The sequence below is a fragment of the Melanostigma gelatinosum genome (genome assembly GCF_949748355.1).
Source record: "Melanostigma gelatinosum genome assembly, chromosome: 12".
Classification (NCBI taxonomy): Eukaryota; Metazoa; Chordata; class Actinopteri; order Perciformes; family Zoarcidae; genus Melanostigma; species Melanostigma gelatinosum.
In genome coordinates, this window is record NC_136645.1 from 572,776 (window position 1) to 600,730 (window position 27,955).

A 27,955-nucleotide genomic window follows, 5' to 3' on the forward strand; every position below is an offset into this window, starting at 1 on the left:
CTTCTACACTGTAGTATTACTACTCTAGTGCAGTAGAAGATCAGAGTACTTCTACACTGTAGTATTACTACTCTAGTGCAGTAGAAGATCAGAGTACTTCTACACTGTAGTATTACTACTCTAGTGCAGTAGAAGATCAGAGTACTTCTACACTGTAGTATTACTACTCTAGTGCAGTAGAAGATCAGAGTACTTCTACACTGTAGTATCACTACTCTAGTGCAGTAGAAGATGAGTGTACTTCTACACTGTAGTATTACTACTCTAGTGCAGTAGAAGATCAGAGTACTTCTACACTGTAGTATTACTACTCTAGTGCAGTAGAAGATCAGAGTACTTCTACACTGTAGTATTACTACTCTAGTGCAGTAGAAGATCAGAGTACTTCTACACTGTAGTATTACTACTCTAGTGCAGTAGAAGATGAGTGTACTTCTACACTGTAGTATTACTACTCTAGTGCAGTAGAAGATCAGAGTACTTCTACACTAGTATTACTACTCTAGTGCAGTAGAAGATCAGAGTACTTATACACTGTAGTATTACTACTCTAGTGCAGTAGAAGATCAGAGTACTTCTACACTGTAGTATTACTACTCTAGTGCAGTAGAAGATCAGAGTACTTCTACACTAGTATTACTACTCTAGTGCAGTAGAAGATCAGAGTACTTCTACACTAGTATTACTACTCTAGTGCAGTAGAAGATCAGAGTACTTCTACACTGTAGTATTACTACTCTAGTGCAGTATAAGATCAGAGTACTTCTACACTGTAGTATTACTACTCTAGTGCAGTAGAAGATCAGAGTACTTCTACACTGTAGTATTACTACTCTAGTGCAGTATAAGATCAGAGTACTTCTACACTGTAGTATTACTACTCTAGTGCAGTAGAAGATCAGAGTACTTCTACACTGTAGTATTACTACTCTAGTGCAGTAGAAGATCAGAGTACTTCTACACTAGTATTACTACTCTAGTGCAGTAGAAGATCAGAGTACTTCTACACTGTATTATTACTACTCTAGTGCAGTAGAAGATCAGAGTACTTCTACACTGTAGTATTACTACACTAGTGCAGTAGAAGATCAGAGTACTTCTACACTAGTATTACTACTCTAGTGCAGTATAAGATCAGAGTACTTCTACACTGTATTATTACTACTCTAGTGCAGTAGAAGATCAGAGTACTTCTACACTGTAGTATTACTACTCTAGTGCAGTAGAATATCAGAGTACTTCTACACTAGTATTACTACTCTAGTGCAGTAGAAGATCAGAGTACTTCTACACTGTAGTATTACTACTCTAGTGCAGTATAAGATCAGAGTACTTCTACACTGTAGTATTACTACTCTAGTGCAGTAGAAGATCAGAGTACTTCTACACTGTAGTATTACTACTCTAGTGCAGTATAAGATCAGAGTACTTCTACACTGTATTATTACTACTCTAGTGCAGTAGAAGATCAGAGTACTTCTACACTGTAGTATTACTACTCTAGTGCAGTAGAAGATCAGAGTACTTCTACACTGTAGTATTACTACTCTAGTGCAGTAGAAGATCAGAGTACTTCTACACTAGTATTACTACTCTAGTGCAGTATAAGATCAGAGTACTTCTACACTGTAGTATTACTACTCTAGTGCAGTATAAGATCAGAGTACTTCTACACTGTAGTATTACTACTCTAGTGCAGTATAAGATCAGAGTACTTCTACACTGTAGTATTACTACTCTAGTGCAGTAGAAGATCAGAGTACTTCTACACTGTAGTATTACTACTCTAGTGCAGTAACAGACTGAATGGAGACCAAACATTTCGAAAAAGATTTATTTGTTTCATCAGAACTCTTTTAAACAGTTTGTTGTGTTCAGGGAACTCTGTGAATCAGGACGTTTGAGTCTTTAATCATTGGATGAGCTTGACGAATAGAAATGCTCCGTCTCCTTCAGGACACCACGTGCTCCAGGACGCCCTGACGAATCAGCTGCTCACATTTCCACCGAGGCAGGAAGTGCTGCAGACAGACAGATGTTAAGGTGACACAATATTATCATTATTAATATTATTAATTATGATAAATAATAACCTGTTCTTATTATTAATAATAAATATTATTATTTATAAATAATAACCTGACTGTTCTTATTATTATTAACACATATTATGATTAATGAATAGTAACCTGACTGTTCTTATTATTATTATCATTAATAAATAGTAACCTGACTGTTCTTATTGTTATTATCATTAATAAATAGTAACCTGACTGTTCTTATTATTATTATTATCATTAATAAATAGTAACCTGACTGTTCTTATTGTTATTATCATTAATCAATAGTAACCTGACTGTTCTTATTGTTATGATCATTAATAAATAGTAACCTGACTGTTATTATTGTTATTATCATTAATAAATAGTAACCTGACTGTTCTTATTGTTATTATCATTAATAAATAGTAACCTGACTGTTATTATTGTTATTATCATTAATCAATAGTAACCTGACTGTTCTTATTGTTATTATCATTAATAAATAGTAACCTGACTGTTCTTATTGTTATTATCATTAATAAATAGTAACCTGACTGTTCTTATTGTTATTATCATTAATAAATAGTAACCTGACTGTTCTTATTGTTATTATCATTAATAAATAGTAACCTGACTGTTCTTATTATTATTATCATTAATAAATAGTAACCTGACTGTTCTTATTGTTATTATCATTAATAAATAGTAACCTGACTGTTCTTATTATTATTATCATTAATAAATAGTAACCTGACTGTTATTATTGTTATTATCATTAATCAATAGTAACCTGACTGTTCTTATTGTTATTATCATTAATCAATAGTAACCTGACTGTTATTATTATTATCATTAATAAATAGTAACCTGACTGTTATTATTGTTATTATCATTAATAAATAGTAACCTGACTGTTATTATTGTTATTATCATTAATAAATAGTAACCTGACTGTTCTTATTATTATTATCATTAATAAATAGTAACCTGACTGTTCTTATTGTTATTATCATTAATAAATAGTAACCTGACTGTTATTATTATTATTATCATTAATAAATAGTAACCTGACTGTTCTTATTGTTGTTATCATTAATAAATAGTAACCTGACTGTTCTTATTGTTATTATCATTAATCAATAGTAACCTGACTGTTCTTATTGTTATTATCATTAATAAATAGTAACCTGACTGTTATTATTATTATCATTAATCAATAGTAACCTGGCTGTTCTTATTGTTATTATCATTAATAAATAGTAACCTGACTGTTCTTATTGTTATTATCATTAATAAATAGTAACCTGACTGTTCTTATTGTTATTATCATTAATAAATAGTAACCTGACTGTTATTATTATTATCATTAATAAAAAGTAACCTGACTGTTCTTATTGTTATTATCATTAATAAATAGTAACCTGACTGTTCTTATTATTATTATCATTAATAAATAGTAACCTGACTGTTCTTATTGTTATTATCATTAATAAATAGTAACCTGACTGTTATTATTATTATCATTAATAAATAGTAACCTGACTGTTATTATTGTTATTATCATTAATCAATAGTAACCTGACTGTTCTTATTGTTATTATCATTAATAAATAGTAACCTGACTGTTATTATTGTTATTATCATTAATAAATAGTAACCTGACTGTTCTTATTATTATTATCATTAATAAATAGTAACCTGACTGTTATTATTGTTATTATCATTAATAAATAGTAACCTGACTGTTCTTATTATTATTATCATTAATAAATAGTAACCTGACTGTTCTTATTGTTGTTATCATTAATAAATAGTAACCTGACTGTTCTTATTGTTATTATCATTAATCAATAGTAACCTGACTGTTATTATTATTATCATTAATCAATAGTAACCTGGCTGTTCTTATTGTTATTATCATTAATAAATAGTAACCTGACTGTTCTTATTGTTATTATCATTAATAAATAGTAACCTGACTGTTCTTATTGTTATTATCATTAATAAATAGTAACCTGACTGTTATTATTATTATCATTAATAAAAAGTAACCTGACTGTTCTTATTGTTATTATCATTAATAAATAGTAACCTGACTGTTCTTATTGTTATTATCATTAATAAATAGTAACCTGACTGTTCTTATTGTTATTATCATTAATAAATAGTAACCTGACTGTTCTTATTGTTATCATTAATAAATAGTAACCTGACTGTTCTCATTATTATCATTAATAAATAGTAATCTGACTGTTCTTATTATTATTATCATTAATAAATAGTAATCAGACTGTTCTTATTATTATTATCATTAATAAATAGTAACCTGACTGTTCTTATTATTATTATCATTAATAAATAGTAACCTGACTGTTCTTATTGTTATTATCATTAATAAATAGTAACCTGACTGTTCTTATTGTTATTATCATTAATAAATAGTAACCTGACTGTTCTTATTGTTATTATCATTAATAAATAGTAACCTGACTGTTCTTATTGTTATTATCATTAATAAATAGTAACCTGACTGTTCTTATTGTTATTATCATTAATAAATAGTAACCTGACTGTTCTTATTGTTATTATCATTAATAAATAGTAACCTGACTGTTCTTATTATTATTATCATTAATAAATAGTAACCTGACTGTTCTTATTGTTATTATCATTAATAAATAGTAACCTGACTGTTCTTATTGTTATTATCATTAATAAATAGTAACCTGACTGTTCTTATTGTTATTATCATTAATAAATAGTAACCTGACTGTTCTTATTGTTATGATCATTAATAAATAGTAACCTGACTGTTCTTATTGTTATTATCTTTAATAAATAGTAACCTGACTGTTCTTATTGTTATTATCATTAATAAATAGTAACCTGACTGTTCTTATTGTTATTATCATTAATAAATAGTAACCTGACTGTTCTTATTGTTATGATCATTAATAAATAGTAACCTGACTGTTCTTATTGTTATTATCATTAATAAATAGTAACCTGACTGTTCTTATTGTTATTATCATTAATAAATAGTAACCTGACTGTTCTTATTATTATTATCATTAATAAATAGTAACCTGACTGTTCTTATTGTTATTATCATTAATAAATAGTAACCTGACTGTTCTTATTGTTATTATCATTAATAAATAGTAACCTGACTGTTCTTATTGTTATTATCATTAATAAATAGTAACCTGACTGTTCTTATTATTATTATCATTAATAAATAGTAACCTGACTGTTCTTATTATTATTATCATGAATAAATAGTAACCTGACTGTTCTTATTGTTATTATCATTAATAAATAGTAACCTGACTGTTCTTATTGTTATTATCATTAATAAATAGTAACCTGACTGTTCTTATTGTTATTATCATTAATAAATAGTAACCTGACTGTTCTTATTATTATTATCATTAATAAATAGTAACCTGACTGTTATTATTGTTATTATCATTAATCAATAGTAACCTGACTGTTATTATTGTTATGATCATTAATAAATAGTAACCTGACTGTTCTTATTATTATTATCATTAATAAATAGTAACCTGACTGTTCTTATTGTTATTATCATTAATAAATAGTAACCTGACTGTTCTTATTGTTATTATCATTAATAAATAGTAACCTGACTGTTCTTATTATTATTATCATTAATAAATAGTAACCTGACTGTTCTTATTATTATTATCATTAATAAATAGTAACCTGACTGTTATTATTGTTATTATCATTAATAAATAGTAACCTGACTGTTCTTATTATTATTATCATTAATAAATAGTAACCTGACTGTTATTATTGTTATTATCATTAATAAATAGTAACCTGACTGTTCTTATTGTTATTATCATTAATAAATAGTAACCTGACTGTTATTATTGTTATTATCATTAATAAATAGTAACCTGACTGTTCTTATTATTATTATCATTAATAAATAGTAACCTGACTGTTATTATTGTTATTATCATTAATAAATAGTAACCTGACTGTTCTTATTGTTATTATCATTAATAAATAGTAATCCGACTGTTCTTATTGTTATGATCATTAATAAATAGTAACCTGACTGTTCTTATTGTTATTATCATTAATAAATAGTAACCTGACTGTTCTTATTGTTATTATCATTAATAAATAGTAACCTGACTGTTATTATTGTTATTATCATTAATCAATAGTAACCTGACTGTTCTTATTGTTATTATCATTAATAAATAGTAACCTGACTGTTCTTATTGTTATTATCATTAATAAATAGTAACCTGACTGTTCTTATTGTTATTATCATTAATAAATAGTAACCTGACTGTTCTTATTGTTATTATCATTAATAAATAGTAACCTGACTGTTCTTATTGTTATTATCATTAATCAATAGTAACCTGACTGTTCTTATTGTTATTATCATTAATAAATAGTAACCTGACTGTTCTTATTGTTATTATCATTAATAAATAGTAACCTGACTGTTCTTATTGTTATTATCATTAATAAATAGTAACCTGACTGTTATTATTGTTATTATCATTAATAAATAGTAACCTGACTGTTATTATCATTAATAAATAGTAACCTGACTGTTCTTATTGTTATTATCATTAATAAATAGTAACCTGACTGTTCTTATTGTTATTATCATTAATAAATAGTAACCTGACTGTTCTTATTGTTATTATCATTAATAAATAGTAACCTGACTGTTCTTATTATTATTATCATTAATAAATAGTAACCTGACTGTTCTTATTGTTATTATCATTAATCAATAGTAACCTGACTGTTCTTATTGTTATTATCATTAATAAATAGTAACCTGACTGTTCTTATTGTTATTATCATTAATCAATAGTAACCTGACTGTTCTTATTATTATTATCATTAATAAATAGTAACCTGACTGTTCTTATTGTTATTATCATTAATCAATAGTAACCTGACTGTTATTATTGTTATTATCATTAATAAATAGTAACCTGACTGTTCTTATTGTTATTACCATTAATAAATAGTAACCTGACTGTTCTTATTGTTATTATCATTAATAAATAGTAACCTGACTGTTCTTATTGTTATTATCATTAATAAATAGTAACCTGACTGTTCTTATTGTTATTATCATTAATAAATAGTAACCTGACTGTTCTTATTGTTATTATCATTAATAAATAGTAACCTGACTGTTCTTATTGTTATTATCATTAATAAATAGTAACCTGACTGTTCTTATTGTTATTATCATTAATAAATAGTAACCTGACTGTTCTTATTGTTATGATCATTAATAAATAGTAACCTGACTGTTCTTATTGTTATGATCATTAATAAATAGTAACCTGACTGTTATTATTGTTATGATCATTAATAAATAGTAACCTGACTGTTCTTATTGTTATTATCATTAATAAATAGTAACCTGACTGTTATTATTGTTATGATCATTAATAAATAGTAACCTGACTGTTCTTATTGTTATTATCATTAATAAATAGTAACCTGACTGTTCTTATTGTTATTATCATTAATAAATAGTAACCTGACTGTTCTTATTGTTATTATCATTAATAAATAGTAACCTGACTGTTCTTATTGTTATTATCATTAATAAATAGTAACCTGGCTGTTCTTATTGTTATTATCATTAATAAATAGTAACCTGACTGTTCTTATTATTATTATCATTAATAAATAGTAACCTGACTGTTCTTATTGTTATTATCATTAATAAATAGTAACCTGACTGTTCTTATTGTTATTATCATTAATAAATAGTAACCTGACTGTTCTTATTATTATTATCATTAATAAATAGTAACCTGACTGTTCTTATTATTATTATCATTAATAAATAGTAACCTGACTGTTCTTATTGTTATTATCATTAATAAATAGTAACCTGACTGTTCTTATTATTATTATCATTAATAAATAGTAACCTGACTGTTCTTATTGTTATTATCATTAATAAATAGTAACCTGACTGTTCTTATTGTTATTATCATTAATAAATAGTAACCTGACTGTTCTTATTGTTATTATCATTAATAAATAGTAACCTGACTGTTCTTATTATTATTATCATTAATAAATAGTAACCTGACTGTTATTATTGTTATTATCATTAATAAATAGTAACCTGACTGTTCTTATTGTTATTATCATTAATAAATAGTAACCTGACTGTTATTATTGTTATTATCATTAATAAATAGTAACCTGACTGTTCTTATTGTTATTATCATTAATAAATAGTAACCTGACTGTTATTATTGTTATTATCATTAATAAATAGTAACCTGACTGTTATTATTGTTATTATCATTAATAAATAGTAACCTGACTGTTCTTATTGTTATTATCATTAATAAATAGTAACCTGACTGTTCTTATTGTTATTATCATTAATAAATAGTAACCTGACTGTTCTTATTGTTATTATCATTAATAAATAGTAACCTGACTGTTCTTATTGTTATTATCATTAATAAATAGTAACCTGACTGTTCTTATTGTTATTATCATTAATAAATAGTAACCTGACTGTTCTTATTGTTATTATCATTAATAAATAGTAACCTGACTGTTCTTATTGTTATTATCATTAATAAATAGTAACCGGACTGTTCTTATTGTTATTATCATTAATAAATAGTAACCTGACTGTTCTTATTGTTATTATCATTAATAAATAGTAACCTGACTGTTCTTATTGTTATGATCATTAATAAATAGTAACCTGACTGTTATTATTGTTATGATCATTAATAAATAGTAACCTGACTGTTCTTATTGTTATTATCATTAATAAATAGTAACCTGACTGTTATTATTGTTATGATCATTAATAAATAGTAACCTGACTGTTCTTATTGTTATTATCATTAATAAATAGTAACCTGACTGTTCTTATTGTTATTATCATTAATCAATAGTAACCTGACTGTTCTTATTGTTATTATCATTAATAAATAGTAACCGGACTGTTCTTATTGTTATTATCATTAATAAATAGTAACCTGACTGTTCTTATTGTTATTATCATTAATAAATAGTAACCTGACTGTTCTTATTGTTATGATCATTAATAAATAGTAACCTGACTGTTATTATTGTTATGATCATTAATAAATAGTAACCTGACTGTTCTTATTGTTATTATCATTAATAAATAGTAACCTGACTGTTATTATTGTTATGATCATTAATAAATAGTAACCTGACTGTTATTATTGTTATGATCATTAATAAATAGTAACCTGACTGTTCTTATTGTTATTATCATTAATAAATAGTAACCTGACTGTTCTTATTGTTATTATCATTAATAAATAGTAACCTGACTGTTCTTATTATTATTATCATTAATAAATAGTAACCTGACTGTTCTTATTGTTATTATCATTAATAAATAGTAACCTGACTGTTATTATTATTATTATCATTAATAAATAGTAACCTGACTGTTCTTATTGTTATTATCATTAATAAATAGTAACCTGACTGTTATTATTGTTATGATCATTAATAAATAGTAACCTGACTGTTATTATTGTTATGATCATTAATAAATAGTAACCTGACTGTTCTTATTGTTATTATCATTAATAAATAGTAACCTGACTGTTCTTATTGTTATTATCATTAATAAATAGTAACCTGACTGTTCTTATTGTTATTATCATTAATAAATAGTAACCTGACTGTTCTTATTGTTATTATCATTAATAAATAGTAACCGGACTGTTCTTATTGTTATTATCATTAATAAATAGTAACCTGACTGTTCTTATTGTTATTATCATTAATAAATAGTAACCTGACTGTTCTTATTGTTATGATCATTAATAAATAGTAACCTGACTGTTCTTATTGTTATTATCATTAATAAATAGTAACCTGACTGTTATTATTGTTATGATCATTAATAAATAGTAACCTGACTGTTCTTATTGTTATTATCATTAATAAATAGTAACCTGACTGTTCTTATTGTTATTATCATTAATAAATAGTAACCTGACTGTTCTTATTGTTATTATCATTAATAAATAGTAACCTGACTGTTCTTATTGTTATTATCATTAATAAATAGTAACCTGGCTGTTCTTATTGTTATTATCATTAATAAATAGTAACCTGACTGTTCTTATTATTATTATCATTAATAAATAGTAACCTGACTGCTCTTATTGTTATTATCATTAATAAATAGTAACCTGACTGTTCTTATTGTTATTATCATTAATAAATAGTAACCTGACTGTTCTTATTATTATTATCATTAATAAATAGTAACCTGACTGTTCTTATTATTATTATCATTAATAAATAGTAACCTGACTGTTCTTATTGTTATTATCATTAATAAATAGTAACCTGACTGTTATTATTGTTATTATCATTAATAAATAGTAACCTGACTGTTCTTATTGTTATTATCATTAATAAATAGTAACCTGACTGTTATTATTGTTATTATCATTAATAAATAGTAACCTGACTGTTATTATTGTTATTATCATTAATAAATAGTAACCTGACTGTTCTTATTGTTATTATCATTAATAAATAGTAACCTGACTGTTCTTATTGTTATTATCATTAATAAATAGTAACCTGACTGTTCTTATTGTTATTATCATTAATAAATAGTAACCTGACTGTTCTTATTGTTATTATCATTAATAAATAGTAACCTGACTGTTCTTATTGTTATTATCATTAATAAATAGTAACCTGACTGTTCTTATTGTTATTATCATTAATAAATAGTAACCTGACTGTTCCTCTTCAGCAGGATCACGGTTCCGTCGTCGATCTCAAACTCTCCGTGGTCCTTTAAACACCTCACCTGGAAAACACCTGATGTCAGCGTCACGTGACCACAGGTACTTAAACACATTGTATATACAAGTACACACTGCAAATACTAGTACATGTGTACACAGAATCACTATGTACAGGAGAAGAAAATAAAATGATTAAAAGATAAAATACGTTGACGTCAATATTCAGTTTGTTTACAGGAAAATGAAGATTCTTTAAATTATATTTAAAAATTAAATTACATGAAGTGATTATTTTTGTAAATGAATATAAATTACATTTTTGTTGACTTCATTGTGAAAACACTTCATCTAAAATAGATCATATTTACAATCTAATCTTCTGTTAAATAAACTGAAACATTAAAACGTTTTATTCAAAGTAACATAACTTTATTCATTTACAAATGTTTAAAACTGAATTATTGTTATTTTCAGACGGATTAGATATTCGAGCGTTTACATTAAATGTGTCCTTAATGTTTTTATGAACAGTATAAACGATTTTAAAACGCTGAAATAAAAACATGAATCTCCAGACAGAGCTTGTTCCTACATTTCCCATCATGCACCCTGCCAGATGTGTGTGGTCTCACCTCGATGTAGAGGCTCTTTGGGGGCTTCATGTCCTGAGTGAGGTCCAGACCCTCGCCCCCCCCCAGAGACCGCATGAAGGAGGCCAGAGACTTCTTGTACTGACTGAACCACTGCACCTGCACAGGTAGGCCAGAGGCATCGATCACGGCCTCATCAGTGATCGATACAGGAAGTGATCGATACAGGAAGTGATGTCACACTCACCTCCTCTGCACACATGTGGAAGCGGACGTTAGCCGGCAGAACGCTGCCGTACTCCCAACGGAGAGACCGGATCCTCAGGAGACGGTCATAGCTGAGAGAGGGAGGAGTCACATGGTCACAGGGGAGGAGTCACATGGTCACAGGGGAGGAGTCACATGGTCACAGGGGAGGAGTGTATGTGAGGAGGGAGTAGAAAAGAGAGGAGCGAGTAGAAAAGAGAGGAGGGAGTAGAAAAGAGAGGAGCGAGTAGAAAAGAGGAGCGAGTAGAAAAGAGAGGAGCGAGTAGAAAAGAGAGGAGCGAGTAGAAAAGAGAGGAGCGAGTAGAAAAGAGAGGAGCGAGTAGAAAAGAGGAGCGAGTAGAAAAGAGAGGAGCGAGTAGAAAAGAGAGGAGCGAGTAGAAAAGAGAGGAGCGAGTAGAAAAGAGAGGAGCGAGTAGAAAAGAGAGGAGCGAGTAGAAAAGAGAGGAGCGAGTAGAAAAGAGAGGAGCGAGTAGAAAAGAGAGGAGCGAGTAGAAAAGAGGAGCGAGTAGAAAAGAGAGGAGCGAGTAGAAAAGAGAGGAGCGAGTAGAAAAGAGAGGAGCGAGTAGAAAAGAGAGGAGCGAGTAGAAAAGAGAGGAGCGAGTAGAAAAGAGAGGAGCGAGTAGAAAAGAGAGGAGCGAGTAGAAAAGAGAGGAGCGAGTAGAAAAGAGGAGCGAGTAGAAAAGAGAGGAGCGAGTAGAAAAGAGGAGCGAGTAGAAAAGAGAGGAGCGAGTAGAAAAGAGAGGAGCGAGTAGAAAAGAGAGGAGCGAGTAGAAAAGAGAGGAGCGAGTAGAAAAGAGGAGCGAGTAGAAAAGAGGAGCGAGTAGAAAAGAGAGGAGCGAGTAGAGAGAGAGGAGAGGAAATGACAAAAAGAGACTTGAGCTGTACCCTGTGTGTGGAGGTCACATGATGCACAGGTGTTACAGGTTTGTGTGTGTGTTTGTGTGTGTGTTTGTGTGTGTGTGTGTGTGTGTGTGGTACCAGTAGGCGGTCACACAGCGTTGGTTCCTCAACAAACAACAGTGTCGTAGTTTGATTGAAGGAATGAGATCAGCTCGACCTTCAGATTTCGCCTCGTTACTGAAACACAATTATTAATCATATTAATATTATGTCATTAATAACATGATATTATGTTATTAATAACATGAATATTATTAATCATATGAATATTATGTTATTAATAATATGTTGTTAATAATATTAATATTATGTTATTAATAATATGTTGTTAATAATATTAATAATATGTTGTTAATAATATTAATATTATGTTATTAATAATATGTTGTTAATAATATGAATATTATGTTATTAATAATCTGAATATTTTGTTGTTAATAATATTAACATTAAAGTGCACTCACACATCCGTCTGGTTCTGTTCATAAAGAGCTTCCATCTCCTGCAGAACCTGTCGGAGTCCATCCTCCTGAGAACACGAGAGAACGTTCAACAGTTAGATCCTTATTGCGTCATACGTGGACGTGGGTTTGATGATTCAGCACCAGACAGCGTTGAATATTAAACAGTATTCTCTGTTTACATTGTTTTATAGAGAGTATACACACATATATATATCTACATATATACATGTATATACATATATACATATACGTATATGTGTATATATATATATATATATATATATATATATATATATATATATATATATATATATATATATGTGTGTATATATATATGTGTAGTTATATGTATATATATATATATATATATACATATATACACATATATATATATATACGTATATATATACATGTGTATATACATATACATATACACACACATATATATACACATATGTATACATATGTATATACATACATACATATATATATACATACATACATATGTATATACATATACACACATATATATATATATATATATCGTTATATATAGACACATATATATATCGTTATATATATATATCGTTATATATATATATATACATATACATATAAATACACGCGCACACACACACACACACACACACACACACCTGCTGAAACCAGCAGCTCTGGAACCAGCGGGTCTGAAACCAGTCGGGACATAACACCAAGAATAACTCACGTTAAACGCGGGCAGCTGTCCGTCGCTCATCCGGTGGAGCTCCCGGATTAACTCGATAACTTTCTCACAGAACATCCCGCTTCCGTTAAACCGTTAAACACATAATATTAAATCTTTACTGAGAACAACACAACTCTCGTTGTGAGACTTCAGCTCCAGTTTGGCGGCAAAAAAATCGCAGTGTTGTGATCACGTGACAAAATGGCCGTGTCGCTCCGGCGGCCGCGTTGGGACAAACTTGGAGAGACCCGCGAAGCGAGCTTGTCGCGTATTAAACCAGCCTTTAATAACCGCTTTATTTATTAACAGTAACGATGCTGTGACGCCGCTTTATTCCATCCAGACCGAGCGGTGAGAGTTTGTTCTTGTATTTAACGCTCACGGTTTAAAGCACAAATGAGCCGTTCGTCGCCATTTTTAATCCCGCAGTCTGACTTCCGGTTAGCGAACAGCGGCTAAAAATAAAAACCCGTCCGACAGCTTTTACATTCCGTTCCGAGTCCTCAGGAGAGACTCCGTGTGTTGTTGTACACCTGTGAAGAATACGTGGGATATTGTAGGTTTTGTTTAGGAGCCGCTTCCTGTTTCTGCTGATTAGCTTCGATGCTAAACACCTAGCTTTGTAGAATGCTGCGTTCAAGTGAAAGCAAAGAGGCTCGGAAATGGTAAATATCTATTTCTGCTGACGTAACATTTATGTTCTGAGTCTAATAACACCAACACCATTAATAGCATCAACAACATTAATGACATTAACAACATTAATAACAGAGACACTGAAGATAAACAGAACGTGTGATGCGTTCAGGGTCGTGAGGAGTTAAAGGCCCCTAATGTCAGGGAGTTCACAAGTACTGTACTAAAGTACACATGTGGTCTGTACTTGAGTACTTATATTATGTAGCGTAATTTATACTGTACTACACCTCAGCGGTACATATAGTACTTCTTACTGTACTACATCTCAGAGTTTACGAGGTGTACCTGAAGGCACCATGCACTCCTTCATTCACCGGGTTTGTTTTGGTGTTCGTTGCTCCGACGCTCGTGGATGCAGCACGGTGATGACCACGTGTTCGTGTTTCTTGCTCTCTGATTGGCCCGCGGCGGCCGGTGCGCTGATCAGCTGTTCTCTGCGGGTCCTCAGTGCACGCGGAGAGCTCGATCCGTCTGGGAGTCTCACAGCAGGGGGGGACTCAGCTCCGTGTGTCGGTAACGGACTCCTCCTCCGGTTAACGGGTTTTTTTTGTCGTTCACGTTCACAGTGATGCGAAAGCGGAATAACCCGGAGGACAGTGGAACTCTGCTGGACAGGAGAGACCCGGACCTGAAGCAGCGGGACCGGCAGGGACCGGGAGGAGACGCGGGGGGCATGGGGAAACCGTTCAGCAGGTAAGACCACAAGAACAACAAAGTCACGTGATCACAACACAAAGTGTCACTTTAGACAAAAAGGATGGAAAGTTCACAGGAACTATGAAACTCATCTGTGTTCATCTTGTTGTCTTATTTATTAAATAAAACATAACATAATTGTGATATATCATTCATATCATAAAATATAACTCGTAAAGATCAAATATTATGTGTGTGTGTGTATATATACATATGCATATATATACATATATGCATATGTATATATATGCATATGTATGTATGTATATATATTAATACATGTGTGTATCCTCTCCTGTCTGTCCTCAGGTTGGGTCTGATGGGGAAGATGAAGAGGATGATTCTGTGGCTGCTGGTCGTCTACGTCTCCATTCCCTTCATCGTCAAACTGTGTCCGTCCATCCAGGCCAAACTCGTCTTCCTCAACTTCAGTGAGTGATTGAAGGGAGGGAGGAAACAAAAGAAGCATCGAAAATAGACACTTTAATCCTGTTGTATAGCTGTCTGTCTCTCTCTGCACGCCTCCTGCCTGTCTGTCTCTCTCTGCACGCCTCCTGCCTGTCTGTCTCTCTCTGCACGCCTCCTGTCTCTCTCTCTGCACGCCTCCTGTCTGTCTCTCTGCACGCCTCCTGTCTGTCTCTCTGCACGCCTCCTGTCTCTCTCTCTGCACGCCTCCTGTCTGTCTCTCTGCACGCCTCCTGTCTGTCTCTCTGCACGCCTCCTGTCTCTCTCTCTGCACGCCTCCTGTCTGTCTCTCTGCACGCCTCCTGTCTCTCTCTCTGCACGCCTCCTGTCTGTCTCTCTGCACGCCTCCTGTCTGTCTCTCTGCACGCCTCCTGTCTCTCTCTCTGCACGCCTCCTGTCTGTCTCTCTGCACGCCTCCTGTCTCTCTCTCTGCACGCCTCCTGTCTGTCTCTCTGCACGCCTCCTGTCTCTCTCTCTGCACGCCTCCTGTCTGTCTCTCTGCACGCCTCCTGTCTGTCTCTCTGCACGCCTCCTGTCTGTCTCTCTCTCTGCACGCCTCCTGTCTCTCTCTCTGCACGCCTCCTGTCTGTCTCTCTGCACGCCTCCTGTCTGTCTCTCTCTGCACGCCTCCTGTCTGTCTCTCTCTCTGCACGCCTCCTGTCTGTCTCTCTGCACGCCTCCTGTCTGTCTCTCTGCACGCCTCCTGTCTGTCTCTCTCTGCACGCCTCCTGTCTGTCTCTCTCTCTGCACGCCTCCTGTCTGTCTCTCTGCACGCCTCCTGTCTGTCTCTCTGCACGCCTCCTGTCTGTCTCTCTCTGCACGCCTCCTGTCTGTCTCTCTGCACGCCTCCTGTCTGTCTCTCTGCACGCCTCCTGTCTGTCTCTCTGCACGCCTCCTGCCTGTCTCTCTCTGCACGCCTCCTGCCTGTCTCTCTCTCTCTGCACGCCTCCTGTCTGTCTCTCTCTCTGCACGCCTCCTGTCTGTCTGTCTCTCTCTCTGCACGCCTCCTGTCTGTCTCTCTCTGCACGCCTCCTGTCTGTCTCTCTGCACGCCTCCTGTCTGTCTGTCTCTCTCTGCACGCCTCCTGTCTGTCTCTCTCTGCACGCCTCCTGTCTGTCTCTCTGCACGCCTCCTGTCTGTCTGTCTCTCTCTGCACGCCTCCTGTCTGTCTCTCTCTGCACGCCTCCTGTCTGTCTCTCTGCACGCCTCCTGTCTGTCTGTCTCTCTGCACGCCTCCTGTCTGTGTCTCTCTGCACGCCTCCTGTCTGTCTCTCTGCACGCCTCCTGTCTGTCTGTCTCTGCACGCCTCCTGTCTGTCTCTCTGCACGCCTCCTGTCTGTCTCTCTCTGCACGCCTCCTGTCTGTCTGTCTCTCTCTGCACGCCTCCTGTCTGTCTCTCTCTGCACGCCTCCTGCCTGTCTGTCTCTCTCTGCACGCCTCCTGCCTGTCTGTCTCTCTCTGCACGCCTCCTGTCTGTCTCTCTCTCTGCACGCCTCCTGTCTGTCTCTCTCTCTGCACGCCTCCTGTCTGTCTCTCTGCACGCCTCCTGTCTGTCTCTCTCTGCACGCCTCCTGTCTGTCTCTCTGCACGCCTCCTGTCTGTCTCTCTCTGCACGCCTCCTGTCTGTCTCTCTCTGCACGCCTCCTGCCTGTCTCTCTCTGCACGCCTCCTGTCTGTCTCTCTGCACGCCTCCTGTCTGTCTCTCTGCACGCCTCCTGCCTGTCTGTCTCTCTCTGCACGCCTCCTGTCTGTCTCTCTCTGCACGCCTCCTGTCTGTCTCTCTCTGCACGCCTCCTGCCTGTCTCTCTCTCTCTGCACACCTCCTGTCTGTCTCTCTCTGCACGCCTCCTGTCTGTCTCTCTGCACGCCTCCTGTCTGTCTCTCTCTGCACGCCTCCTGTCTGTCTCTCTCTGCACGCCTCCTGTCTGTCTCTCTCTGCACGCCTCCTGTCTGTCTCTCTCTGCACGCCTCCTGTCTGTCTCTCTCTGCACGCCTCCTGTCTGTCTCTCTCTGCACGCCTCCTGTCTGTCTCTCTGCACGTCTCCTGTCTGTCTGTCTCTCTGCACGCCTCCTGCGTAACAGGAGAATGTCATGTAACCCCCCCAGTGAGGATGCCGTACTTCATCGACCTGAAGAGACCTCTGGACCTGGGACTGAACCACACACACAACTTCTACCTGGAGCCAGAGACCGGACTGAAGATCGGAGTCTGGTAAGAGACACAGAGAGACATACACACACACACACACACACATACACAGAGACACACACACACACAGAGACACACACACACACACACACACACACACACACACACACACACATACACACAGAGACACACACACACACACACACATACACAGAGACACACACACACACAGAGACACACACACAGAGACACAGACACACGCACACACAGAGACATACACACAGAGACACACACACACACACAGAGACACACACACACACACACACACACATACACACAGAGACACACACACACACACACACATACACAGAGACACACACACAGAGACACAGACACACGCACACACACACACACACAGACAGACACACACACACACACACACACAGAGAGACACACACACACACACACACAGAGACACACACACACAGAGACACACACACACACAGAGACATACACACAGAGACACACACACACATACACAGAGACACACACACACACAGAGACACACACACACACACACACACACATACACACAGAGACACACACACACACACACACATACACAGAGACACACACACAGAGACACAGACACACGCACACACACACACACACAGACAGACACACACACACACACACACACAGAGAGACACACACACACACACACACAGAGACACACACACACAGAGACACACACACACACACACACAGAGACACACACACACACACAGAGAGACACACACAGAGACACACACACACACAGAGAGACACACACACACAGAGACACACACACACACATACAAAGGGAGACACTCACAGTTATACTATTTATATTTATTATGTTCTTTATTCTGCTCTCAATAAAGGTACGTTGATTTGTACAGCACATTTCAACAACGAGGTAATTCAAAGTGCTTCACACAAAACCATTAAAACATCAAAACATGAGGCAAAAGGAGATTTAAAAACAATTTAGAACATTCATTAAAACATTAAAAAACAGTGTAAGAAATAAAATACAGTGGTAAAGTAAAATGCAGAAATGTATTAATATCCTTCAATTAAAGGCAGCAAACAGAAAAGTTTTTGAAAAGTAGATTCTAAACATCTCAGGACTTCAATCAGTCAAATACAATTTTGTGTGTGTGCGTGTGTGTGTGTGTGTGCGTGTGTGCGTGTGTGTGTCTGTCTGTGTGCGTGTGTGCGTGTGCGTGTGCGTGTGTGCGTGTGTGTGTGTGTGTTTCAGGCACACAGTTCCTGCTCAGATGTGGAGAGAAGCTCGGGGGAAACGAGGCGACTGGTACGCCTCCACCTTTAGCTCCACCCACTCTGTCATCCTCTATCTCCATGGAAACGCAGGGACCAGGTGACCCACAGATACACGCACACAGAGACACAAACACACCCATCAGTCGCTGTTTGACCTTTGACCTGTTTGTGTCTCTACAGAGGAGGAGACCACCGAGTTCAGCTCTACAAGGTCAGTTTAAGCCTGTCGTCTGTTATTATATTCACATTAATGAGCCATGAAGATGTGATGTTCATACACAGTCCTTGTAGGAGCGGTCGGTCGATTAACGAGCAGTCTCGTAGTGTCACTTCAAAACTTTCTTTTATTCCAGAACAGCATCAGAAGCATACATGGAAATAATCTTAAACAGAAAAGTCCGCTTTGTCTCATAATGCGGTTTCGTAATGCGTAGTGCGTAATGCGTAATGCGTAATGCGGTTGAAAATAGTTCGCCCTTCCGCTCTCTAGTCGAACGAACACACCTGCACGTCCTCAGGTGAGGTCTACATAAAGAGTTAACGCCCCCTGACGTCATCATTGCGTCATAATCATTTCGGCAGCAACATCTTAACAGGTTCAACAGTAAATCATAATCAGCATGGTTTGATGTACAATCTGTAGCATGACTATAATTTCCTTAAAAGTATAGAATGTACCGGTACAACACCAATCAGAGTAATGGCGTCTACAGTCCTGCTCTGTTCTTATTATCATTGTGTTCATACAGGTGAGAGCTTTCCTTTGTTATATACTGACTGCAGTGCAAATGTTGTTTTAAAGTCTGAACACCAACACATGGAGTGAAGGTATTTAGGAAACAATGAGTCTGTAGTTTAATATAATTAGAGTTTATGACTGACTGTTTGATTTTAATAATTAACATACAGAATAGGGAAAGCACGATATGATACGTATCACAATACACGATGAGTCACGTACGCTACATCACGATGAGTCACGGTACGCTACATCACGATGAGTCACGGTACGCTACATCACGATGAGTCACGGTACGCTACATCACGATGAGTCACGGTACGCTACATCACGATGAGTCACGGTACGCTACATCACGATGAGTCACGGTACGCTACATCACGATGAGTCACGGTACGCTACATCACGATGAGTCACGGTACGCTACATCACGTTGAGTCACGGTACGCTACATCACGATGAGTCACGGTACGCTACATCACGTTGAGTCACGGTACGCTACATCACGATGAGTCACGGTACGCTACATCACGATGAGTCACGGTACGCTACATCACGATGAGTCACGTACGCTACATCACGATGAGTCACGGTACGCTACATCACGATGAGTCACGGTACGCTACATCACGATGAGTCACGGTACGCTACATCACGACGAGTCACGTACGCTACATCACGACGAGTCACGGTACGCTACATCACGATGAGTCACGGTACGCTACATCACGATGAGTCACGGTACGCTACATCACGATGAGTCACGTACGCTACATCACGATGAGTCACGGTACGCTACATCACGATGAGTCACGGTACGCTACATCACGATGAGTCACGGTACGCTACATCACGATAAGTCACGGTACGCTACATCACGACGAGTCACGGTACACTACATCACGACGAGTCACGGTACGCTACATCACGACGAGTCACGGTACGCTACATCACGACGAGTCACGGTACGCTACATCACGACGAGTCACGGTACGCTACATCACGACGAGTCACGGTACGCTACATCACGACGAGTCACGGTACGCTACATCACGACGAGTCACGGTACGCTACATCACGACGAGTCACGGTACGCTACATCACGATGAGTCACGGTACGCTACATCACGACGAGTCACGGTACGCTACATCACGTTGAGTCACGGTACGCTACATCACGTTGAGTCACGGTACGCTACATCACGATGAGTCACGGTACGCTACATCACGACGAGTCACGGTACGCTACATCACGATGAGTCACGGTACGCTACATCACGATGAGTCACGGTACGCTACATCACGATGAGTCACGGTACGCTACATCACGATGAGTCACGGTACGCTACATCACGATGAGTCACGGTACGCTACATCACGATGAGTCACGGTACGCTACATCACGACGAGTCACGGTACGCTACATCACGACGAGTCACGGTACGCTACATCACGATGAGTCACGGTACGCTATATCACGATACGATGCGCTATATCGCGATACAATATATCGCGATGCCATACATATTGCAATAGTTTATTCATTTATTTTTGAAAATGTAAATTGGGAACTGACAGGAAACATTGTGTTAACGTGACCTGAGAGTTCCTCTGAACTTCTTCTGTACAGGTGACTCTCCTCTCTGTCTTCATTCAGGTCCTCAGTTCATTAGGTCACCACGTCGTGACCTTTGATTACAGAGGTGAGAACTCTTCTTCTTCACATATTTATAACAAGCAACACTGCTTTAATACATCTGTACATCTGAACTGTGTGTGTGTGTGTGTGTGTGTGTGTGTGTGTGTGTGTGTGTGTGTGTGTGTGTGTGTGTGTGTGTGTGTGTGTGTGTGTGTGTGTGTGTGTGTGCGCGCACAGGGTGGGGGGATTCAGACGGCTCTCCATCAGAGGGTGGGATGACATCAGACGCTCTCTTCGTCTACGATTGGCTGAAACAGCGTCTGAACGACAAAACGCCGCTTTACATCTGGGGACACTCTCTGGGGACGGGGTAAGACACACAAACACCTATAGACACACCGATACACATAGACACACACACACAGAGATACATATAGACACACACACAGATACATATATAGTATACACACACCTATAGACACACACACACACACATATAGACACACACATATATATATATATATATATATACACACACACACACACTCCGTTCAGTACCAGGGTTAAATTATTTAATCTGAATGTTTTGTTTTTCAGAGTTGCCACAAACCTGGTCAGACGGCTGTGTGACAGAGGTCTGACACACACACACACACACACACACACACTCGGTTGCATCAATAACTTATATCAGCTGATCAATGATTGTTTACGTTATTCAGGAACAGACAGTTTTACTCATCTGACGATATGACTCATTAATATTCCACTAATTAACGTAAACGTTCATTTATCCTCGTTGGGTTCCACATGTGTTCCGTGTAATTAGAATAAACAGCTTTCGGAGGTTGTATTTATTATATCTATATCTATGAGATATGTTACAGTAAGTTTCATGTAAGACTCTTAATATTCATGATGTCATTGACAGGAAGTCCCCCTGACGCTCTGATCTTAGAGTCTCCATTCACCAACATCAGAGAGGAGGCCCGGAGCCACCCGTTCTCCATGGTAACACACACACACACACACGTAGAGCAGGTCGGTGGTTCGATGCCCGGCTCCTCCGAATGTCCTACACACTGAACCCCAAACCTGATCCAGCCCCAACTATAAACCTGATCCAGCCCTAACTATAAACCTGAACCAGTCCTAACTATAAACCTGATCCAGCCCTAACTATAGACCTGAACCAGCCCTAACTATAAACCTGAACCAGTCCTAACTATAAACCTGAACCAGTCCTAACTATAAACCTGAACCAGTCCTAACTATAAACCTGAACCAGTCCTAACTATAAACCTGAACCAGCCCTAACTATAAACCTGATCCAGCCCTAACTATAAACCTGATCCAGCCCTAACTATAAACCTGATCCAGCCCTAACTATAAACCTGATCCAGCCCTAACTATAAACCTGAACCAGCCATATCTATGAACCTGATCCAGCCCTAACTATAGACCTGAACCAGCCCTAACTATAAACCTGAACCAGCCATATCTATGAACCTGATCCAGCCCTAACTATAAACCTGAACCAGCCATATCTATGAACCTGATCCAGCCCTAACTATAAACCTGAACCAGCCCTAACTATAAACCTGAACCAGCCCTAACTATAAACCTGAACCAGCCCTAACTATAAACCTGAACCAGCCCTAACTATAAACCTGAACCAGCCCTAACTATAAACCTGAACCAGCCCTAACTATAAACCTGAACCAGCCCTAACTATAAACCTGAACCAGCCCTAACTATAAACCTGAACCAGCCCTAACTATAAACCTGAACCAGCCCTAACTATAAACCTGAACCAGCCCTAACTATAAACCTGAACCAGCCCTAACTATAAACCTGAACCAGCCCTAACTATAAACCTGAACCAGCCCTAACTATAAACCTGAACCAGTCCTAACTATAAACCTGAACCAGCCATATCTATGAACCTGAGCCAGCCCTCACTATAAACCTGATCCAGCCCTAACTATAAACCTGAACCAGCCATATCTATGAACCTGATCCAGCCCTAACTATAAACCTGAACCAGTCCTAACTATAAACCTGAACCAGCCATATCTATGAACCTGATCCAGCCCTAACTATAGACCTGAACCAGCCCTAACTATAAACCTGAACCAGCCATATCTATGAACCTGATCCAGCCCTAACTATAAACCTGAACCAGCCATATCTATGAACCTGATCCAGCCCTAACTATAAACCTGAACCAGCCCTAACTATAAACCTGAACCAGCCCTAACTATAAACCTGAACCAGCCCTAACTATAAACCTGAACCAGCCCTAACTATAAACCTGAACCAGCCCTAACTATAAACCTGAACCAGCCCTAACTATAAACCTGAACCAGCCCTAACTATAAACCTGAACCAGCCCTAACTATAAACCTGAACCAGCCCTAACTATAAACCTGAACCAGTCCTAACTATAAACCTGAACCAGCCATATCTATGAACCTGAGCCAGCCCTCACTATAAACCTGATCCAGCCCTAACTATAAACCTGAACCAGCCATATCTATGAACCTGAGCCAGCCCTAACTATAGACCTGAACCATCCCTAACTATAAACCTGATCCAGTCCTAACTATAAACCTGAACCAGCCATATCTATGAACCTGAGCCAGCCCTAACTATAGACCTGAACCAGCCCTAACTATAAACCTGATCCAGCCCTAACTATAGACCTGAACCAGCCCTAACTATAAACCTGATCCAGCCCTAACTATAGACCTGAACCAGCCCTAACTATAAACCTGATCCAGCCCTAACTATAGACCTGAACCAGCCCTAACTATAAACCTGATCCAGCCCTCACTATAAACCTGATCCAGCCCTAACTATAAACCTGATCCAGCCCTAACTATAGACCTGAACCAGCCCTAACTATAAACCTGATCCAGCCCTAACTATAAACCTGAACCAGCCCTAACTATAAACCTGAACCAGCCATATCTATGAACCTGATCCAGCCCTAACTATAAACCTGAACCAGCCCTAACTATAAACCTGAACCAGCCATATCTATGAACCTGATCCAGCCCTAACTATAAACCTGATCCAGCCCTAACTATAAACCTGAACCAGCCCTAACTATAAACCTGAACCAGCCATATCTATGAACCTGATCCAGCCCTAACTATAAACCTGAACCAGCCCTAACTATAAACCTGAATCAGCCCTAACTATAAACCTGAACCAGCCATATCTATGAACCTGAGCCAGCCCTAACTATAAACCTGATCCAGCCCTAACTATAGACCTGAACCAGCCCTAACTATAAACCTGAACCAGCCATATCTATGAACCTGATCCAGCCCTAACTATAAACCTGAACCAGCCCTAACTATAAACCTGAACCAGCCCTAACTATAAACCTGATCCAGCCCTAACTATAGACCTGAACCAGCCCTAACTATAAACCTGATCCAGCCCTAACTATAAACCTGAACCAGCCCTAACTATAAACCTGAACCAGCCCTCACTATAAACCTGATCCAGCCCTAACTATAAACCTGATCCAGCCCTAACTATAGACCTGAACCAGCCCTAACTATAAACCTGATCCAGCCCTAACTATAGACCTGAACCAGCCCTAACTATAAACCTGATCCAGCCCTAACTATAAACCTGAACCAGCCCTAACTATAAACCTGAACCAGCCCTAACTATAAACCTGAACCAGCCCTAACTATAAACCTGAACCAGCCCTAACTATAGACCTGAACCAGTCCTAACTATAAACCTGAACCAGCTCTAACTATAAACCTGAACCAGCTCTAACTATAAACCTGAACCAGTCCTAACTATAAACCTGAACCAGCCCTAACTATAAACGGAACCAGCCCTAACTATAAACCTGAACCAGCTCTAACTATAAACCTGAACCAGCCCTAACTATAAACCTGAACCAGCCCTAACTATAAACCTGAACCAGCCCTAACTATAAACCTGAACCAGCTCTAACTATAAACCTGAACCAGTCCTAACTATAAACCTGAACCAGCTCTAACTATAAACCTGAACCAGCCCTAACTATAAACCTGAACCAGCTCTAACTATAAACCTGAACCAGTCCTAACTATAAACCTGAACCAGTCCTAACTATAAACCTGAACCAGCCCTAACTATAAACGGAACCAGCCCTAACTATAAACCTGAACCAGCCCTCACTATAAACCTGAACCAGCCCTAACTACAAACCTGAACCAGTCCTAACTATAAACCTGAACCAGCCCTAACTATAAACCTGAACCAGCCCTAACTATAAACCTGAACCAGCCCTCACTATAAACCTGAACCAGCTCTAACTATAAACCTCAACCAGCCCTAACTATAAACCTGAGCCAGCCCTAACTATAAACCTGAACCAGCCCTAACTATAAACCTGAACCAGCCCTAACTATAAACCTGAGCCAGCCCTAACTATAAACCTGAACCAGCCCTAACTATAAACCTGAACCAGCCCTAACTATAAACCTGAACCAGCCCTAACTATAAACCTGAACCAGCCCTAACCATAAACCTGAACCAGCCCTAACTATAAACCTGAACCAGCCCTAACTATAAACCTGAACCAGCCCTAACTATAAACCTGAACCAGCCCTAACTACAAACCTGAACCAGTCCTAACTATAAACCTGAACCAGCCCTAACTATAAACCTGAACCAGCCCTAACTACAAACCTGAACCAGTCCTAACTATAAACCTGAACCAGCCCTAACTATAAACCTGAACCAGCCCTAACTATAAACCTGAACCAGCCCTCACTATAAACCTGAACCAGCTCTAACTATAAACCTCAACCAGTCCTAACTATAAACCTGAGCCAGCCCTAACTATAAACCTGAGCCAGCCCTAACTATAAACCTGAACCAGCCCTAACTATAAACCTGAACCAGCCCTAACTACAAACCTCAACCAGCCCTAACTATAAACCTGAGCCAGCCCTAACTATAAACCTGAACCAGCCCTAACTATAAACCTGAACCAGCCCTAACTATAAACCTGAACCAGCCCTAACTATAAACCTGAGCCAGCCCTAACTATAAACCTGAGCCAGCCCTAACTATAAACCTGAGCCAGCCCTAACTATAAACCTGAGCCAGCCCTAACTATAAACCTGAGCCAGCCCTAACTATAAACCTGAACCAGCCCTAACTATAAACCTGAGCCAGCCCTAACTATAAACCTGAGCCAGCCCTAACTATAAACCTGAACCAGCCCTAACTATAAACCTGAACCAGCCCTAACTACAAACCTCAACCAGCCCTAACTATAAACCTGAGCCAGCCCTAACTATAAACCTGAACCAGCCCTAACTATAAACCTGAACCAGCCCTAACTATAAACCTGAACCAGCCCTAACTACAAACCTCAACCAGCCCTAACTATAAACCTGAGCCAGCCCTAACTATAAACCTGAACCAGCCCTCACTATAAACCTGAGCCAGCCCTAACTATAAACCTCAACCAGCCCTAACTATAAACCTGAGCCAGCCCTAACTATAAACCTGAACCAGCCCTCACTATAAACCTGAACCAGTCCTAACTATAAACCTGAACCAGTCCTAACTATAAACCTCAACCAGCCCTAACTATAAACCTGAACCAGCCCTCACTATAAACCTGAACCAGCCCTCACTATAAACCTGAACCAGCCCTAACTACAAACCTGAACCAGTCCTAACTATAAACCTGAACCAGCCCTAACTATAAACCTGAACCAGCCCTAACTATAAACCTGAACCAGCCCTCACTATAAACCTGAACCAGCTCTAACTATAAACCTCAACCAGCCCTAACTATAAACCTGAGCCAGCCCTAACTATAAACCTGAACCAGCCCTAACTATAAACCTGAACCAGCCCTAACTATAAACCTGAACCAGCCCTAACTATAAACCTGAACCAGCCCTAACCATAAACCTGAACCAGCCCTAACTATAAACCTGAACCAGCCCTAACTATAAACCTGAACCAGCCCTAACTATAAACCTGAACCAGCCCTAACTACAAACCTGAACCAGTCCTAACTATAAACCTGAACCAGCCCTAACTATAAACCTGAACCAGCCCTAACTACAAACCTGAACCAGTCCTAACTATAAACCTGAACCAGCCCTAACTATAAACCTGAACCAGCCCTAACTATAAACCTGAACCAGCCCTCACTATAAACCTGAACCAGCTCTAACTATAAACCTCAACCAGTCCTAACTATAAACCTGAGCCAGCCCTAACTATAAACCTGAGCCAGCCCTAACTATAAACCTGAACCAGCCCTAACTATAAACCTGAACCAGCCCTAACTACAAACCTGAACCAGTCCTAACTATAAACCTGAACCAGCCCTAACTATAAACCTGAACCAGCCCTAACTATAAACCTGAACCAGCCCTAACTATAAACCTGAACCAGCCCT

The 27,955-nt window shown here is 37.6% G+C and overlaps 2 protein-coding genes across 4 annotated transcripts in view; one reads left to right on the top strand and one right to left on the bottom strand.

Annotated features, from left to right (window-relative positions):
• Positions 1 to 1,874: 1,874 nt before the first annotated feature.
• Positions 1,875 to 13,959, bottom strand: gins1 (GINS complex subunit 1 (Psf1 homolog)). Its single transcript, XM_079280520.1, has 7 exons — positions 13,801 to 13,959; positions 13,074 to 13,138; positions 12,688 to 12,786; positions 11,690 to 11,780; positions 11,485 to 11,601; positions 10,840 to 10,914; positions 1,875 to 2,021 (listed from the first exon to the last, which is right to left on the bottom strand). Exons 1-7 carry the CDS (start codon positions 13,873 to 13,875, stop codon positions 1,953 to 1,955), a joined length of 591 nt encoding a protein of 196 aa, XP_079136646.1. The 5' UTR covers positions 13,876 to 13,959; the 3' UTR covers positions 1,875 to 1,952.
• An 86-nt stretch (positions 13,960 to 14,045) lies between these two features.
• abhd12 (abhydrolase domain containing 12, lysophospholipase) overlaps positions 14,046 to 27,955 on the top strand; it is a 16,606-nt gene continuing 2,696 nt past the window's right edge. For 2 of the 3 annotated variants that reach the window (XR_013772453.1, XM_079280518.1), the window contains exons 1-10: positions 14,365 to 14,465; positions 15,066 to 15,192; positions 15,505 to 15,626; positions 17,767 to 17,872; positions 19,113 to 19,232; positions 19,316 to 19,346; positions 21,532 to 21,577; positions 21,751 to 21,883; positions 22,111 to 22,148; positions 22,445 to 22,524. Coding sequence is in view for 2 of the 3 variants with exons in the window: in XM_079280518.1 (XP_079136644.1) it covers positions 15,068 to 15,192; positions 15,505 to 15,626; positions 17,767 to 17,872; positions 19,113 to 19,232; positions 19,316 to 19,346; positions 21,532 to 21,577; positions 21,751 to 21,883; positions 22,111 to 22,148; positions 22,445 to 22,524 (801 nt within the window). In the remaining variant the exon portion in view is untranslated. Of the gene's footprint in view, positions 14,152 to 14,364; positions 14,466 to 15,065; positions 15,193 to 15,504; positions 15,627 to 17,766; positions 17,873 to 19,112; positions 19,233 to 19,315; positions 19,347 to 21,531; positions 21,578 to 21,750; positions 21,884 to 22,110; positions 22,149 to 22,444; positions 22,525 to 27,955 lie in introns of those variants that run through there. The other variant, XM_079280517.1, reaches the window with a different exon arrangement.